Raw genomic sequence first — 20016 nt, forward strand, 5'->3', positions numbered from 1 at the left:
TATGTTATTATAGTGAGCTGTCTGTATTACCGAATGTGGCATAATATAATGAAGCCTCAATGCAGCGATCGCACGGGTTCGCAGCGACTGACTGCACGTTTGCATGCATGTCCGCGCACAATGTTTTGCTTTCGCTGTGAACGCGTTTTCGTACCGTGCCGTGAGCTTTAGGCCGCAGCATATGAGCATTTGACAGTACACTAGCAACCATTGTTGCGCGGACGCTATCAGAACTGTTCAAAAATAATTTCGTTATAGACTTCGACGCCCACGGTGACTGCGATGTGCAGTCGCGATGTTTCAATTTTCTTGATGTCTTGTAAATTGTTGGACATTTCAATATTATTTCGCAAGTTGCGTCGCACTGTATGTTTGTCGGTCTTCTCAGCGTGGGATTTCCCTCTGCTTCTTTTTGTAATCCAGAGCATTAATTCATAACACAGACGTTGACCATATGCCAAGCCTTCTTTTTTAATGTGCGTCTTACCGCTCCCTTTCCGTTCCAGTGAACTTGCCAGAATCTAGCATCAACAAATTCATAGACCAAACCGTCATGCCATTAGCCGAGCAGCGAGCACGGGCAAGCCTCTGTCTCGGTGCGCGTTTTCTGCTACTTACTGAACATCGCGCAGTGCCGGCGCCGTAGCAGAAATCGTTCTCACGTGTGTGCTTGCTGCACACCCGAGTTGTAGCTGATGGCTCTGCCGGTTCTAAGTTTCGCCAGCCAAGCTTCACGCAGCTCCTTGCCCTGCGGCTACGTATGAATAAGGCTGACACCGGGCTCCATTGCGTACGTTCGGCACTGCGGCCCCGAGCAGTAGCCTACCATGCTGCACGCCTCCAAAGACAGCCACTACGTATTATAGTACTTTCAGATGTTGTCAAGCAGACACCCAAGGCGGTAAAGCCTCACCACTTAATCAGAACCACGGCGCAGGTGGGAGTTTAAACTTTCGTTTTCAGCTCGCTTCGGCGCTTCTGAAGCAGCCGACGGGGCCGCTGTGTACACGTGATCCCTCACGCCACGTCACGCCGACGGTGGCGCTAGCTCTTCCAGTGGTGGAGCTCGCCCCCAATATAAGTTCAGCAGTAGTGCGCCCCGCGACTTCTGCAACACCAGTCAGAACGTTGCCTCTAAAGGTACGTCGGACAGACCTCACGCCTGCGTTGCTGGTGCAGAGTCACTCATCGTCATCGGCGGCCTTTCAGTCACTTGCGTTCAACCACTATTGCTATGGCGCGTTCTGCCTTCTAGATGTTCAATCTATGCCCCAGATAGCCAGATACATCCATTAGATGTGCATAATATGGTGCACCTTGGACATTCAGTACGTCCATTAGATATCCAGATTTATTCAGAAAACATTGTATGGATGTACTGTAGAACATCAGAAATGCATCCACAACACGTAAGTGGTACATTGTGGGGATGTCAGGGCTGGACATATGCAACATCTAATAGACGTCCACAACATCCAGAGGACATCCATTGTACTACATATGGCTGTTTATGCAACATCTAATATATATCCACTGGATGTGCCTAGCACTATTTTTGGCTGTTTATTTTATTCATCATGCATGCATGCACTGGGCCTCTTTAATTGTTGTCCCAGACTGCTCGAGACGCTACTACAGCCAGTGATTATTGGTGTAAGCAGCTTCTCAGACAGTCCTGGACTGTTTGGGACAACAAATCAAAATGCAACTGTTACTAAGCGAAGAAAAACTTCGTTGTCACCACCAGCATTTTTATTGTGAAACTTCTTACCGGTATCAACCGTTTGACTAGTACGTAATGATGTACGCAATATTTGCAGTGCAGTACAATGGCATACTGCAGCTGTCTCATGAAAATAACTTGAACAGTAAAAATACAAAATAATGCCATCTCTTGGTTTCCGAAAGGCACAATGAGCACCTAACGCACGAACCAATGCAAGAATACCAGATATGCATAACAGCTAAGCATAAACATACTAAAGGATAAATAAAATGAGACATTAAACGCAACGCTTGCCAAGGAACACTTCTCACAGTGCAGTGTTAGTTGCATTCTCTCCAGTAAAATGAAACACAAATGGCACATTATCAGGCTTAATTCTCATGAACAAAAACAAAATTCCCATATGGAAACATCAAAGCACTATTTGACTAGCCTTGTATTCGGCAAAAGGAAAAATAGAAACAATGTAGCGAAGCATAAAGGAGAGCAACAGCTGAAGGCCCAAAGCAGCAATATATCCTATAGGGAAAAACAATCTGAAAACCATCAATACATTAGTGCAATTATAAATTGTGCAAGAGAAACAAGTAACCCCCTGCAGCAAAAGGGTGCCAAATTAGCCTTCTCCATAAAGGAGAAAAATTCGGAACACAGCTGCTGCATCAAAAAAATAGTTTTAACATTGTGTTCTCACTCTTAGAAATGAAGACTGTTATAACGAGGAAGTAATTTTCTTCTAATAAGTAAGCATGCAGTATAAGTACAAAAATGGTATGCTCTATAAATTATTCGAGTAGAATAACTATACCATATTTCCATGCGAGTGAGACTACAGCCAATTCGTGTGTAGATTCATGGACCATAAGGAATGTCAATGTAGTTGCAGTTAGTGGTTACCTGGTACCACAGCACACTTGGTATGCACTAGTCAACCAAACGCAGTGGTATCAGGCCACACCATGCTGCTGAGAGTGCTGAGCCCCTTGTAGCACTATCAAATCAGCCCTTTCCTTTTAAACTGTATCACTGCTTTCCGTACACTAAGCCTGACATCACGAAACAGGATTCTATATTTGTCACATTTTTTAAAGCATAAAGCACTACTTAAAATGCAGTCAGGTGCCACGAAAGGCCAAAGCATACTTTCAGCTGATGCTGGAGACGAGCTGCTACAGCTACATCTCTGTAGCGTTATCTGGTTGGTGTTCATACACTGGGCTCAACATAGCAGCAGTGGTTAATTGCATTGGCCGTCGCAGCAGTACTACCAAGGAAACATGTTGCAGTGAGTGCTCATCTTAAGGTTGCCACTTCAAAGGGAACATTATTTTTGGGCGCTGAAGATAGTGAGGTTCAGCCTTGTAGTCATTACCGTGACTACAAGTTAGACCGCTACCAGTTTCAAAAGAGGAAGAAAAGTCAGCACTCCTAAAGGCACACGGTACGATGCAATGTGGGGCTGGAGGGCGAACCGTACTTGGAAGATCACTCTCTTGCTAGCTGGCTTGAGCATCCTAAACGTGAAAAAGAGGACGGAATCTTTACAACTATGCAAACACATCGCTTATTACTTACCCCGCATTTCGATGTTCCCCCTTACTTGAAGCCCATGCTTGACTTTGTCACTGCTGCGAGCTTCCCTCACTTCAAAACTAGTCCAGCCCATATCACCCTACACAGCTTCATTTGTAGTCTTCCCGTGACTGCATTTGTGACTTCCGCGCTGCCGTCGCCGCGGGTGGCGGGGAAAAAAAGCACAAGAATGCTCGAACACCAAAATGGCGGCACTCGGGGTAATTGTGGGGAAATTGCGTTCGCGCCAAGAAGGGGTATTTTGAGCACTCGCTCGCCGCGGCTCGTTATAAACTTTATTTGAAATAGTTTCGCGATGAATTAGACGTTGATATTTACAGAAATGGTAGCTTATAAGACATAGTGCCCGTATATGTGGTTTTCCAAAAATCGAGTTTTTCGCGATTTGTCCCCTTAAGTCTGGGTGGTGCTCAAAGTAAGCTGCATGATCGTGTGGTGCAGTTACGCACAGACCGACTTTTTTGGCATGCTCAGCAGCATGCTGCTCTCTCGGCACTAAGGCTGATAGGCTAGCCGCTACCTCCACAAGGCCAAGCACGCTGGAGGGGCTGGCAGGTTGGTTCAGAAGAGGATGATTCCATCAAGACAATTTTCAACTTATGCTAGCTGATCTTGACCTCACCGGTCAGAAAGGACTTGGGATTCAGCTCGTACTGCTCCCCAGTGTCAAAAAAGCCTACCTCCATGGGCTCAGGTGGAGCACTGGAAGAGTCAGGAGCCGGAGAAGGTGGCTGTCTTTCCAGAAGTTTTTGTGAAATATTCTGTGTACCAAGCCATACATTTGCAGCAGGGCTCTAGGAGCTGGAGGACAGGGTTGGGTCAGCAAGGCCATACTAACATCTCCCATCAACCAGAGATAGCACATACCAGCACCAGTGAATTGAATCGCCCTAGTTTAAACCTGAAAACTATGCATGTCCTCTATGCACTGCGAGTCAATTTTTTTAGGTGCTACCTGGATTACCTTCTCCCCTTTTTTAATATTACACATGATCCAGAGTAGGCTGCATGCGGACTGCTGCAGTCATGACACTTTGTGAATGCATTCGCGCAGTTTTCGAATTTATATTGATGTTTCCAGCACTTTGCACATTGAGTTTCATATGACAGGAATGTGAGCTATGCCCATATCACTGGCTTTCGAAACATCTTAAGTTCAGAATGAATAGCCTGACTGGACAGCTGAGGAAAGCTAAGCTGACTCTCATGCAAAAACATTCGATTAAGGCGAGGACTAGATCGTTGTGTTTATCTTCATTGCTTGCCTTTTTTGTTATGCACCCAACCGCAGCGACCACTTGGTCAAGCTCACATCTCATCAAGCTCACATCACATCAAGCTCGCATGGTCAAGATGCACATCTTGGTCAAGATGTGCATCTAGAATGACTGTCTTTCTCATTTAACAAATCTCTTTTAAGTAGGTTATAGAAAACAAAAACAAGAGTGTGAGGACCATACTAAGATTGCATGTGCCATTATCCATGTCATTTCTTCCCTTCCAAATAATCGAAAATAAGTCATTGTTTCTTCCCTATTATCTGGGGGGAAGAAACGACACTGAAAGGGTTAAGGATGCATAAAAATTAAAGAACCTTCAATCCATGAGAAGAATGTTTTATTATGAAGCAATTTTCAAGGGTCTCAAAAGTCTGCACGGATATTTACGAGCAAAAAAATTAGTGCATTTAGTATCGCTGAAACCACTTGAATCAAAGTAGGAATAAAAAAAGCACATAATTGCATTACACAGCAATAATAAATATCCACTCAAATTCTCTTTAAGTGTTCAGCACAACAAATGCAAAGGAATTGAAACATTACATGGTATTAGTGCAAGTATTGAAATATCAATAATTAACAAAACGCAATCCCAAATTTTATTTAGTGCACTAAAATGAACTCGCACAACTGACTTAGTAAATAGCAGTTAAATGCTTCAATGCAGAAAGAAGTGCTTGTCTGCAACAAAGAGCTTAAACATCATAATAACAAAAAGTGAAGACTTGCAATGTTTCATCCTAGTATAGAACTACAGGCCTACACATATGCTGAGCTTCCATGAAAAAACTAAGGAAAACATGAAAAGCAAGAAGGAACAATGGAAAGTGCACACAACTCAGCGCTGCTGCACCGCACGTGTCAGGTGCACTTGTGGTGGCTTTTATGTCCGAAGGTTTGACGGTAGAAATAGCACTGAAATGGCCTCTCGCTTATGTGGGTTGTGCATGTCAGTTCAGTGCGAATTTCTGCAAGTAACTCTGAGGACATGAAGAGCCCTGAAATGGCGTCTCCCTGAGTGGATACACAGGTGGTCCTTCACTATGGACTTTGTGTGGACGAGCGGGTGTCGGTACAGTGCAGACTTCCACAACAAGTTCTCAGGACATGAAGGACCGTGAACAGCCTCTCACATTAGTGGCAGTGAAGTTCAGTGCGAATTTCCATGAGTACATCCGAGTACATGAAGAGCACTGATATGGCCTCTCGCTGAGTGGATGCACAGGTGGTCCTTCAGTAAGGACTTTTGAGGATTGTTGAGGGCATGCAGGGAACTGAAATGCCCGCCCGCCTGTGTGGCTGTTGGTTTAATGCAGACTTCCACAAGAAGTTCTCAAGACATGAACGGCTCTGAAACAGCCTCTCACATTAGTGGAAGTGCAGGTGAACCTTCCATGTCGACTTTTGTGAGAAGCTTTGGGGGCATAAAGGGCACTGAAATGGCTTCCCTCCTGTGTGGGTGTGGAGGTGTTGGTTCAGAGCATTCTTCTGTGAGAAGCTCAGAGGGCATGCAAGGCACTGATATGGCCTCTCACCAGTGAGCGCACAAGTGCTCGTTTAGAGCACTCTTTTGTGAGAAGGAATGTTTGTGAGAAGCTCTGAGGGCATGAAGGGCATTGAAATGGCTTCTCTCCTGTGGGTGTGCAGGTGTCGGTTCAGACAATTTTTTTGTACGAAGCTCTGAGGGCACGATGGGCATTGAAATGGCTTCTTTCCTGTGTGGGTGCGCAGGTGTCGGTCCAGAGCATTCTTCCGTGAGAAGCTCAGAGGGCATGCAAGGCACCGATATGGCCTCTCACCTGTGTGAATGCTCAAGTGCTGGTTCAAATGACTCTTTCGTGAGAAGCTATGAGGGCACGATGGGCATTGAAATGGCTTCTGACCTGTGTGAGTGTGCAGGTGCTGGTTCAGATGACTCTTTCGTGAGAAGCTCTGAGGGCACAACGGGCATTGAAATGGCTTCTCACCTGTGTGGGTGCACAGATGCTGGTTCAGATGACTCTTTTGTGAGAAGCTCTGAGGGCACGATGGGCATTCAAATGGCTTCTCACCTGTGTGGGTGCGCAGGTGCTGGTTCAGAGTACTCTTTCGTGAGAATCTCTGAAGGCAACAAGGGCATTGAAATGGCTTCTCACCTGTGTGGGTGCACAGGTGCTGGTTCAAAATACTCTTTTGTGAGAAACTCTGAGGGCATGAAGGGCATTGAAATGGCTTCTCACCTGTGTGGGTACGCAGGTGCTGGTTCAGATGAGTCTTTAGTATTAAGCGTTGAGGGCATGCAGGGCACTGAAATGGTCTCTCACCTGTGTGGGTGCACAGGTGATGGTTCAGAGTACTCTTTCGTGAGAAGCTTCGAGGGCATGAAGGGCATTGAAATGGCTTCTCACCTGTGTGGGTGTACAGGTGCTGGTTCAGATGACTCTTTCGTGTGAAATTTTGAGGGCACGCAGGGCACTGAAATGGCTTCTCACCTGTGTGGGTGCGCAGGTGCTGGTGCCTATTACTCTTTTGTGAAAATCTCTGAGGGCAAAAAGGGCACTGAAATGGCCTCTTGCCTGTGTGGGTGCGCTGGTGTCGGTTCAGAATACACTTTCGTGAGAAGCTCTGAGGGCACGAAGGGCACTGAAATGGCTTCTCGCCTGTGTGGGCGCACAGGTGCTGGTTCAGATGACTCTTTAATTTGAAGCTTTGAGGGCACGCAGGGCACTGAAATGGCCTCTCATCTGTGTGGGTGCGCAGGTGTCGATTGAGATTACACTTTCGTGGGAACCTTTGAGCACATGAAGGGCACTGAAATGGCTTCTCTCCATTTGCTGGACAGCTGGAATGCTGCACCAAGAAAGACAGGTTACCCGAGTAATGCTTTTCACTTAAAAACAAAAATTTAATTATGAAATGCCAGAGAAATGAAATTACATAGATAGTCGTGGTAAAGATCAGCCTTTTCTTCATTCAATGTTTTGGTAGTGATTTCAGATCAAATCAGAGCACAGCAGGTCAACCATTTTGATTTGGAAAATATAAATATACTTTTGATTGCTCAATGGCCAAGTTTATGAAATTTGCACGAATTTTTGCTTAAAACACTTTTAACTATAAGATATAATGAGAAGACTTGGAGCATGGTATTAGTGCAAGCTGCCATTGCAGTCAAGTGCAACAGCCTAAACATTCAGTAATACCATCATGGGCCTGATGACCAAATTACGAACAGCAGCACTTTATCTCGAACTAGGTTTCACAGTATTGTCTGTTGTGGTAGAGTTACATTTCTGAAATTTATTTATAAATGCTGCCGACTCACTTGAGTCCAAGGAGGAATGAATATACAGAAAATGTAATTAAGGGACAAAAACATTGGAAAACAATATTATAGCCAAACAATACAAATCACAAATGACAACGTATCTACTTTCAACAATGCTCTTAGGCTATTCATTCCATTCTCTGTCTCAGAAAAAAATTACTATCTATAGCATTATTCACAGCACATAGGCCCTGTATCATTCTACTGCGGTACTGACGAATGCTGGCAGAAGCAGGACACAGGTAGAATTATTTCATAATGCTGGACTCTGTTGTACACTAAGTGCAAGAGTTGTAGCCTGTCAAGCGCACCTTCCTTGTAGCTATTCAAGATGGAGAGCACTCAGCATCTGCGACACACAATTGTTTTTCTGCAGAAATTGCAGATGAACCTAACTTCTATTTGCTGCAATAATTCTAATTTAACAATATTTTATTGGCATATGGATTCTGCAAAGCCTATGCATATTCATAGCTAGGTCTGACAGCATAGCAAACGCCCCTGCACATTTACCTGTATAGGGGCTCCTTTGAAATCGTGACACAGGTCCATAAATTTCTGAGCGCTCATGCGAATGTTTTCACTACGCTCGTCCCACTTCATGCGTTCTGTTAGAATTACCTCGAGGTACTAATGGGCAGAAAGATTGTTAGGTGTTGCTAATAGGGAGTGTAAGGTGTCTCCTTGCTGCTTTTCTTCATAACACAGCACTATAATTATAGTTCAAGCTCATTTCTTACCCTTCCCACCAGTGGCAAACCTTATCAAGGTTATTTCATCAGCTTGTGATTTAACTACTGTGTACAATGCATCCAACCATATTTGCTGTCATTGACTATTGGGAACAGAAAAGGTAGCAAAAATGACCCATATCCTATGCTACACCTGACGTGAAATGAAATGCCTCAAATACGATTGCCGACTTTGACGTACTGAGCCCGGCTTTCAATATAGGCTCTGATAAAATGCAGATTTGGTGTTTATTCAACTGTGTAAAGCTTACATGGAGCTGTATGTTTGGGCACTTAAAGGCATTGGCAAAATGTAAAGAATACTGCTTCTGTTTGTTCCCTGTTATTAACTGCTAAGTCGTTATATGAAGCAATAAGCTGAGTGGCAGTAAAAGCCTTCCATAAAACCATGCTGCACTCCAAATAGCATGTTGTCTTCATCTAGGTATTGTTTAGGGTGCCAACAGATCACATGCTCAAACCTATTGCAGCAAATTTGGGTCAGTGAGACAGGACGATGATTTTGCACGTTTAGGGGATGCACCCAGTGTTGGAAGCAGTTGTATTTGGTAACGAATGGGTGGACACACAATATGCTGTATGGCCAGCAATAGTATGTACTTTGCAAATACTACTTGACTGGCAGCTTCACGGAAGATTTCTTGTTCAAGACCAAGAGCCAAGCCAATAAATGCTCCACAGTGGCCTGCAGCAGCATTCATTCGATGATACGGCACACATATCTGGACAGGACGATGATTTTGCACGTTTAGGGGATGCACCCAGTGTTGGAAGCAGTTGTATTTGGTAACGAATGGGTGGACACACAATATGCTGTATGGCCAGCAATAGTATGTACTTTGCAAATACTACTTGACTGGCAGCTTCACGGAAGATTTCTTGTTCAAGACCAAGAGCCAAGCCAATAAATGCTCCACAGTGGCCTGCAGCAGCATTCATTCGATGATACGGCACACATATCTCCCAATGGCACCGACTGTTCTTATGATGAGTCACTTATTGCTTGGGAAACCTACCTGTTCAATACAACTTTGAATTGAAACCATGAAGCAGTCCTTTAGTGCACCAGTTGGAGTGCTAGAGTATAGTCAAGGCAGTGGAGCACAGATTATGCTGCGTTGACGAGAAAACGTAAAGTACCTTGTGCAGTGATGGACCAGCCATTTGACCTCCTGGCGCAGATCTTAGCACCAGCAAGATGCTGATTTTACACAGCAACTCGCCCTCCTGGCACAATGTCGGACCTGCGTCAACCTTTCATTTAGATTATTCAAGGCAAATTCGGCACAAAACCATGTAGTGTATTTTTAGCTGAAATAGGCAATTAATATAGCTGACACCTCTTTATGCGCATAAATAAGGCATTCGGGATAAAAAGAACCCAACTTTTAAAATAATGGTCAACCCTTTGTATACATCACGGTATAAGGCTGTTTATTGATGGTATTGCTCAGCACTTATAATTGGAAAGTTTCGTCGTCAGCAGGTACTGACAAGATTAACTCTAAATTACTAAATATTGTCTCTGAGCAGGTTTTTATTCCATATTTTTCGTCAGTCTTTAATGACTGGTCAGATTCCACAAGATTGGAAACCGCCAGTCATACCAATCTTCAAAGACGTCAACAAAACATGGCTGAAAACTACCAACCGATATTGTTGACGTGTATATGCTGTAAAATGATGGAACATTACGTCACGGTGCCACAGGAGGGACAAAGACGACGATCACCAACAAAACGTAAGAGACAACATAGTGGGGCTAACCTAACGTTCGGTCATACTGGTTTTACCGGCCACGTTTTCTGCAGAGTCATCACGGTCCCATTTAACCTTACATCTCTGCCTGTTTCATTTTTGGTGGAAGTGCTGGGTATTGCAAAAGATATCTCTGCAGCAGGCTTGTCCTCGGCCGTCCTACCATGCTGACAGACGACCAAGTCTTGCAAGCATCACTGTCAGGTCCCATTAGTTGTGTCCAGCGACGCGTTCGTATATGCCAAGCCATTCTTCGATGTTGACTTTGTCGGTGCTGTTACTACAGAAGGTGCCGGGGTCAAGCGAATGGGTCAAGACTGACGGTTGCGGTGTCGCGGATGCTGACAGCCTGGGTGCGCCGGGTGCTGACGCCAAGCACGGAAAAAGTTCTGGGAATTTGAGAACATGGGAATTTTGACAGAAGAGGGCAGCTTAGAAAAACTCAATGCTTTTATCAGTCCTTGAATTGTTTCAAAGCAAAGGTGGATTTGATGGTGATCGCTATGAGGTAGCCTTCTCATGGAAAGAAGATTGTGAGTAGCTAGACAGCAATAAAAGAGAAGCTTTAAAGCGAGTTTAATAGGGATTTCGCTGCGGAATATGGCTCAACCATTAAAATTTATATGAGGACATGCCTTGCTGAATGTACACCGGAAAGAAGTGGTGCGCCGTCTTGTATTCATTACATTCCACACCAGACTGTCGTACGTAGCGAGTCAACAACTACAAACGTATGGATGATCTTCGAAGAGTAAGCATATAGACCTAACTTGTGTCACCGAACAAATGCTTAGAAAAGGAACCCAATCTTCCGACTGACTTTGTTGCTCCTCTCATGCGTTTTTGGATTACTCTAAGGGCTTTGACTGCCAATATTTAAAAATTATCTTGGCAAATTGAACTGTAGCTTGACATCTTTGAAAGTGATAGCTTGTTGTGCATTACAAGAGACGACTGCAAATTTCAGCGATGAAAGTACTCCTCAACCACCATAATAGACCTTACACAGAAAGCGGTAGACTTATACAGCATAAAGACTTCCTCAATCATAAGACACAAAGTGCTTAACCTTGACTTCGCAGAAACGTGCCAAAGCATAACAGTACAATGAGAGACGTGCAGCAAATTTCTTGTTGCCCCAAGAACGGCTTATACCTACTACGGGATATTGGCCAGCAAGTATGCAGCTTTACAAGTGTTATTAAGACTTAAAAAAACACATTAGAGCGTAATTTCAGGAACAACTGCATCCCGTAACTCCGTAACTTCTTCATCACCACAAGGAAGATATGTGCACTCATGTTTTATACGCAAATGCTGACTTGCATGAGTTTATTTCCCCCTTTTCAAGCATGCGTCCATGGTTTAATGGGTAGAGCATCGAGCTTCTGTTGCTAGGGGCACAGTTTTAATCTAACCAACGAACGTTTTTGTTAATTTAATTTCTAGTGACGAGTATTGAATTGAATTGAATTTGTTTCCATATTGGATGGGGGAAAGTCCGAACTAAAAAGTGAAAGTGAATTCACTTGACAGAGGTTCGGACCCCCTTTACAAGGCGTACAGTAGGACAAACCAGTTACTAACATTTCAAACATAATATGAGCACAAGAAGCGTTAAAAACAAAACAGCATACATTGCAATATCAAAATTTCAGGCACGGACTACTATTTCACATATTCTCTGCGGGAAAAAAATACAGAATATACAGAGGATTGCAGGGTTGTATGCATGAAATGTCCATAATGAAATGCATATAAGTTTTCAGACAAAGATCCACGCAGAACAGATGATATCATGAATGCGTCATAAAAATGAAGCGCAATGTGTTTTCGCTAACAGTTGTGACATCGATCTCTCGTTCATGAAGAAAATTTAGAAGTAAAGGTATGCTGTGTTGGAGCATTTGTTCTCCATATTTAGTTCGACAAAACGCGACTTTCCAATACTCTTTAGTGCGCGTGTTGTATGTAGGTTTCCTAGTCTTTAAGTGCGATAACGACGTTATGATGTCTTCCCTAGTATTCATGCTGTTTACATCGTATGGCCATATTATATGAATATAGATTACGAACAGGTACTACATTAAACCGATAGAAAAGCTGTTCTGTATGTGCATTGAAGGGCACTCCAGCTATGTGTCTAAGGGCTTTTTTCTGAAGTACACACAATTGTTGTAAATTTGATCACGTTGTTTTGCCCCATACAAGAAAGCAGTAGTTTAAGCTGGGCAAAAATAATGCGTTGTAAATCAGTAATTTATTATTGGGTGGTAGAAAAAAACGTAATCTAGCCAAAATGCCCACAGTCCTCGAAAGTTTGGTAATAATGTGTTTAATATGCGTGTCCCAGGACATATGCTTGTGGAAGTGTACACCAAGTGTTTTGAAAGAGTCAACTTCTAAAGGCATTTGTCAAGCATAAGATTTTCTGTGAGAACTACCGGCAATTGTTTAGGAGTAAAAATGATTGCTTTAGTTTTGTTTGTATTAATTTTTAATGAATTTATATTACTCCATGTTAGCAGGCCTTGGAGAAAATCATTGATGTTTAACTGAAGTTTTTTAATGTTGGAACTGCGAAATAGTAGTCATGTCATCCGGTACATTATATAAGATGGTGTCTTGCTAATGTTAGTGACATCATTAACATATAAATTAAATAAGAGCGGTCCAAGGATGCATCCTTGTGGAAAACCAGCATTAATCGATTTCAGAGGGGAGAGGCTGCCATTGATAGAAATGCACTGTTTCTGGTATTTAAAATATGACGTTAAAAGTTTTAAAGGGAACTCCTCTTATTCCGCAAAGTTCAAGTTTTACTAATCATGTGTCATGGTTCAAACTGTCGAACGCTTTTGAAAGATCTACACATATTCCAATAACAAACTGTTTTTCCTCAAATGCTTTTAGAATAATTTCTTTTTGTGTTAACAGAGCATGCTCGGTCGATCGACCTTTGTGAAAACCAAACTGACATGCACTCATCAAGTTGAATTTATCTATGAAGGAAGAAATCCTAGAATGTAACAGTTTCTCCAGACCTTTAGAAAACAGTGGTAGAAGAGAAATCGGTCGGTAATTGGCAAGATTGTTTTTTTCTCAACTTTAAAAAATTACAATTACTTTTGATATTTGCATTTTTTGTGGAAAAGTTGCGGTTGAGAGGGCTAGATTGTAGATGTGGGTGAGTACTGGTGCAATTAAATCGGCTACGTATTTTGCAGGTTTTATTTGCAAATTATCTATGTCCAGAGCTGCGCTGTTTCTAAGTGAACAAAGAGGTGCGAAAGTTTGATTCGCTCGTGGGGTTTAGAAAAAGGTTCTTGGGGTTTCTTTCAACCATATCGGTTGCTTCAAAATTTTTGCAACTTGTCCCTAGCTTCAGGAAAAAGTCATTAAAAGCTTGTGCCAGTTTAGTACCCTGTACTGATTGATCATTTAATTTTAGTTCAGCGATATTTTGATTTGCATTGGAACGATTCAAACAGCCATTAATTTTTTCCACATGGCTTCAGGCTTATAACTGTTCTCTAGAGAAAAAATATTGTGCAGATATGCGCGTTTCGCATTATGCAGGAATTTATTGATTGTGCTTCTTTGTTTTCAATAGTTCCCAGTTTTCAGGGCTGCATGTGGTTAAAAATTTGTCGAAAAGCTTATTCTTCTTCTTGATTAGTTTGAGGCAGTAATTAGTTATCCAAGGTTTACGTGATCGTGCTGACTTCCTAATAAGGATAAGCGGAAATGATTCGAAGTACGTTTTCTTAAACAGATACAGAAAATTATCATAGGCTTCATCGCATGTTTTCAAGTCATAGACGACTTCCCAGGCAATATTTACAAGCTTACTTCTACATTTGTCGAGTGTATATTGATTAATGTTCTGTATTTTTCGATCTACGCAAGAAAGTTTTTTAGTGTCTTGGTAGGGGGTCTTAACAAACAAAGAAAAAATTGGCAAGTGATTGCTAACTTGTGAGGCAAGAACGCCACCCAGTGTCACTAGGATCCTGGTTTGTTATGAATAAATCAATTAAAGTACTACTATTAGTGGTTATACGGGTAGGACTATCAGTAATACCATGAAATCCATTCGAATCTAACACTGAGCGAGACTGTTGGGATACAGATACATTCAGCACATCAATATTTTACAGTTTTAGTCTAACCGTTTACAGTTTTAATCCAACCAACGAACGTTTTTGTTTATTTAATTTCTAGTGATGAGTAAGCTATCTTAAGTAGTGATACCAATAAGCTATCGCAAGAGATGAAAGATCTGATCAAGAAATGCCAATGTATGAAAGCCTCTAACCCTACAGCTAGAATAGAACTGGCAGAACTTTCCAAGTTAATCAACAAGCGTAAGACAGCTGACATAAGGAAGTATAATATAGATAGAATTGAACATGCTCTCAGGAATGGACGAAACCTAAAAGCAGTGAAGAAGAAACCAGGAATAGGCAAGAATCAGATGTATGCATTAAGAGACAAAGCTGGCAATATCATTACTAATATGGATTAGATAGTTCCAAGTGGCTGAAAAGTTCTAGAGATTTATACAATACCAGTGGCACCCATGACGATAATGGAAAAGAGAATAGTCTAAAGAAATTTGAACTCCCACAAGTAACGCCGGAAGAAATAAAGAAAGCCTTGGGAGCTATGCAAAGGGGAAAGGCAGCTGGGGAGGATCAAGTAACAGCAGATTTGTTGAAGGATCGTGGGCAGATTGTTCTAGAAAAACTGGCCACCCTGCATAAGCAATGCCTCATGACCTCGAGCTTACTGGAATCTTGGAAGAATGCTAACCTAATCCTAATCCTAAGAAAGGGGACGCAAAAGACTTGAAACATTATAGACTGATCAGCTTACTGTCCATTGCCTACAAAGTATTTAAATAATCACAAATAGAATCAGGAACACCTTACACTTCTGTCAACCAAAGGACCAGGCAGGATTTCGTAAAAGCTACTCAACAATAGACCATATTCACACTATCAATAAGATGATAAAGAAATGTGCTGGATATAACCAACCTTATATATAGCTTTCATTGATTACGAGAAAGCATTTGATTCAGTCGAAACCTCAGCAGTCATGGGGGCATTACGGAATCAGCGTGTATACGAGCCATATGTAAAAATACTGTAAGATATCTATAGCGGCTCCACAGCCACCGATGTCCTCCATAAGGAAAGCAACAAAATCCCAATAAAGAAAGGTGTCAGGCAGGGAGATACGATCTCTCCAATGTTACTCAAAGCGTGTTTACAGGAGGTATTCAGAGATCTGGATAGGGAAGAATTGGGGATAAGAGTTAATGGAGAATACCTTAGTAACTTGCGATTCGCTGATAATATTGCCTTGCTTAGTAACTCAGGGGACCAATTGCAATGCATGCTCACTGACCTGGAGAGGCAAAGCAGAAGGGTGGGTCTAAAAATTAATCTGCAGAAAACTAATGTTTACCAGTCTTGGAAGAGAACAGCAGCTTAAGATAGGTAGCGAGGCACTGGAAGTGGTAAGCGAATACATCTACTTAGGGCAGGTAGTGACCGCTGATCCGGATCATGAGACTGAAATAATCAGAATAAGAATGGGCTGGGGTGCGTTTGGCAGGCATTCTCAGATCATGAACAGCAGGTTGCCATTATTCCTCAAGAGAAAAGTGTATAACAGCTGTCTTACCAGTACTCACGTACGGGGCAGAAACCTGGAGGCTTACGAAAAGGGTTCTACTTAAACTGAGGACGACGCAACAAGCTATGGAAAGAATGATGGGTGTAACTTTAAGGGATAAGAAAAGAGCAGATTGGGTGAGGGAACAAACACGAGGTAATGACATCTTAGTTGAAATCAAGAAAGAGAAATGGGCATGGGTAGGACATGTAATGAGGAGGGAAGATAACCGATGGTCATTAAGGGTTACGGACTGGATTCCAAGGGAAGGGAAGCGTAGCAGGGGGCGGCAGAAAGTTAGGTGGGCGGATGAGATTAAGAAGTTTGCAGGGACGACATGGCCACAATTAGTACATGACCGGGGTAGTTGAAGAAGTATGGGAGAAGCCTTTGCCCTGCAGTGGGCGTAACCAGGCTGATGATGATGACGAGACATCCAGTGAGCCAAGCTGACCATAAATGGCTAGAAACTGATAAGCTGCAAAGTGGGAGGGAGAAGCAAAGAAAGCTATCACTTTGAAAGCTTTGTTACAGATGAATATCAAGAAAGAAGAAAGAGATACTGTGCAGTGAGTTGAGAATAATCAGACAGCTCTTTGGGACTGCAAAAGGCATATTCATGCTAAATGTCATTCTGTGGCAACACATAATATCAGTGTAAGGCCTACTATAAGCGATAGCCAGGCGATTAGCTCAATCTTTCCGTGTACTTGGCCTCCGCATTAGACCTGCAACAGAGGAAGAAACACGACAACTCTACAGAGAAGTTAATGCCCCGATTGAGTCGATGGGTATGCGGCTGAGGAAATGGCCATCGCAGTCTCACCATGAGCTAATTGCTGCAGCCAATGTAACCGCCATTCCTGCTCGAAATAATATGAGACCCTGTTACACAAGTTTTGTCCGTTGCCTCAAGATCTGCACTTAGGTTTCTCCAGACAGAACGCAAACCATGCAAGAGGTCTGTTTTGTAGACGGTATCAAGAATATTTGACCCCCTTGGAATGACTGTACATTTCAGTATTTAATTGAAGCTAGTGTTTTGAGAGCTGTGACAATGAAAGATTGGTTGAGAAAGTGAGCCGCGAGAACTGTAGAAAGTGGAGAAACTGGTGCTCAGAGCTGCAATGTATTCATGCCCAGGCTGTCCCTTGTTGGGTGAATGCTGAGCCAGGAAAGCAGACCGTTCAAGTGCACATGCTTTGTTATACCAACTAGAAAGGTTATGGAGCCTGCACATTTTTTCAGGTATTTTAACATGAGCGCATGTCCGCGGCTTGTGTAATGGCCAAATCAAGAGTACCAAATATAAAGAAAATCCTGCCACCGAGATTGCAAGTTTCTTGCTAGGAGCCAGGTTGGTGAAGTTCATGATTAGCTCCCTCAAGGCACAAGATAGGTCTAACCTTTTTGGACCAATTCTACAGTCACGCTGCATTGCATCAGAGGATCACCATTCCAATGGCAGCATTTCGTTGGCCAGCAGAGTCAGAAATTCAATGCAACTCTCACAAAACAAGTGCATTGTTCAACAGTACTGCTCTCAAGAGGTTTGAGTGGAAGCTTACTGCAGAAAAGGCAGCATGGTAGGGAGGCTTTTGGGAGAGGATGTTAAGGACTGCAGTTACAGCCTCCAGAAGGTTCTCAGCAAGGTGAAGCTGATGCCTCAAGAATTTGGGATAGTGTTGTATAATATAAAGGCAGTAATAAAACGCAGGCCTCTCACTTAAATGTCTTTATCACCAGTGAAAATAGAAGTAGTTACACCAGGCCATTTCTCCAACGGTAAGCGACTCAAATGGCTTTCTCTATCACAAAGAAGAGACAGACATTTCAGTTCCAAAATCCACAGTGACGAGAAGATGCTGTCATGGCACAGTTCGTTGAGCAATATAGGAAAACATGGCAGAAAGAGCACCTACTGAGCCGCCATTCTGCACACCATTCAAGTGTTCAAGCTCAAGCTTCGAACAATCTAAATGATGCAGCTTGAGCTTGTTTATCAAGATTAAGCATCATGACTACTATTGAACACTGCGCAGATCGCAGAGGCACATTGAGGACATGATCAGAACATAAAAATCTGTTGAATTAAGCTTTCAAACTCAGTAACACACAGACCTGTCCAACATTTTCTTTAATTGAGCTTTTATCGACTCAGCAGACTCAAACTACACGCCTTTCCCCTGAAAGGGCAGAGGATAGCGAATAGTTTTGCTGCTTCTTACGAAAGCATAACCATCAGCTTTAAGAAAACTAAGAACAGGGACAGTGTCCGCCATGAACTCTCTCACAGTACTTTGGTTGATTTACTTGAAAATTTGTTCTCGCAATGGCCATGATCATATTTTGTATCCTCTCCCCTTCAAGAATGACAGAATATCTGATTGAATTAAAGAATTACCATACTTAAGAACAGCAAGTCTGCAGAACTAATTGCACAAAAGGTGTCATGGATGCTACTCAAGCTACAAAAAGCCTGCCTAAAAGTGTACCTGAAATAAGTGTAGAGAACATGCAGATGGAATGAGCCACTGCTTTTTACTAAAACAGGACTTTAGCTTCTTCGTCCAGCTTTTCTAAAACTTACATTTTGGCTGCCCCATTATAGGCCTTATGCTAACCTTGAATCAAAAGGATATCAGTACCATACAGTCAAAATGAGGACAAGGAGAGCTCTACAATCATTACATGCCGATGAAAAGAACTTCATTTAGGACCACTTCCACAACTGGGAAAGCTACATGCTTGACTATGAAGGTACAGACGCCAGCTCTATCCAATACACAGATTTTGAGCGGGCGTTGGACAGTCATGGCAGCTACTGGCACCATCCTGCTCTCCAAGATAAGTATTCTCCATTGATGTATGAGCAGAGTGGCTGAGAGGCACAATCCTGGACTGCCAATCTGTTGACTGTGAGTTAATGTCCTTCCAGCAGAATGAGAACATTGCGTTCTTTGTAGTTTCCTTGCAAAGGATTTTGGGATAATAGTGATGGGCAGGCTGAGGCACCACTGAAGATCAAAACAAGCAGGGGAGTTCTATATCTCCTTACATGTTTTTTTGTACGGGGCAGCCTGCTTAAGATGAATTTTCACACACGTCACTAGAGAAATAAACTGCACCGCAAGCTGCAGAACTGCTGGCACCGTAGTTGTAGCAATGAAGGCACGAAATCAGAAAATAATTTTTAGCACTTCCTTCAAAATTTAGGTGAATAAATGTCGAGCAGGTGCCAGTGTTGGATGACAATGCACTTACACCTCGATAAAGAGAGGTTGCCAAGATCGACACTTCGTTAGATCAAAATTTAGCTAAAATGAAACTCAACATTTTCGCTAAGTACTGTCGCCAACCGCTTCTTTTTTACTCGGAAGGGGCGTAACGATTCAACTTTTCGTGCTATCAACTTGCCTAATAAAGTTTTTTTTTCCCCCGTTACATTATATTTGCAGTAAAATCGTCCGATAGGTTTCACATTATTTCTCTAAGAATTTGTCGTTTTCTTCAGCGTGTCGAGAGCAGCTTCTCTGAACTTCAACCATAGAGAGCAACCTCTGTGGGGTATCTTGAAACGAGCGGCGAAGTCCTTTATGTCACGCCGATCGAGATCGCTTGCACGATGCTAACTGGCCTTGCTCACAGGCGAGAGGGTGTAGCATTTAGTCAAAGCATTTAGTATTACCGCCTCTACCAGTACTCACGCTTGTCATTTTTAACACACGGCAGGGAGCATCGGTCTTCGATGGACATACAGCAGCTCACACAAAATACGGTATCGAAACGCGCGAATTTGGCGCGATTGGTGCCAATGTTGATGGACTATACCATTTCGGAGGAAGGCCCATTTTCTTACTCCATACAATCCTCGGCCCAAACGTGTAGATAGGTGTAGAATAATAGGTAGCGTCG

General features: G+C 42.8%; 1 protein-coding gene across 1 annotated transcript; it reads right to left on the reverse strand.

Annotated features, from left to right (window-relative positions):
* Positions 1–4919: 4919 nt before the first annotated feature.
* Positions 4920–19977, reverse strand: LOC135906621 (oocyte zinc finger protein XlCOF6-like). The gene is made up of 3 exons (XM_065438092.1): positions 19809–19977; positions 9799–9902; positions 4920–7428 (listed from the first exon to the last, which is right to left on the reverse strand). The coding sequence occupies exons 1-3, from the start codon at positions 19855–19857 to the stop codon at positions 6157–6159; spliced, it is 1425 nt and encodes a 474-aa protein (XP_065294164.1). The 5' UTR covers positions 19858–19977; the 3' UTR covers positions 4920–6156.
* Positions 19978–20016: the final 39 nt, after the last annotated feature.

Source organism: Dermacentor albipictus, chromosome 1 (genome assembly GCF_038994185.2).
Source record: "Dermacentor albipictus isolate Rhodes 1998 colony chromosome 1, USDA_Dalb.pri_finalv2, whole genome shotgun sequence".
NCBI lineage: Eukaryota > Metazoa > Arthropoda > Arachnida > Ixodida > Ixodidae > Dermacentor > Dermacentor albipictus.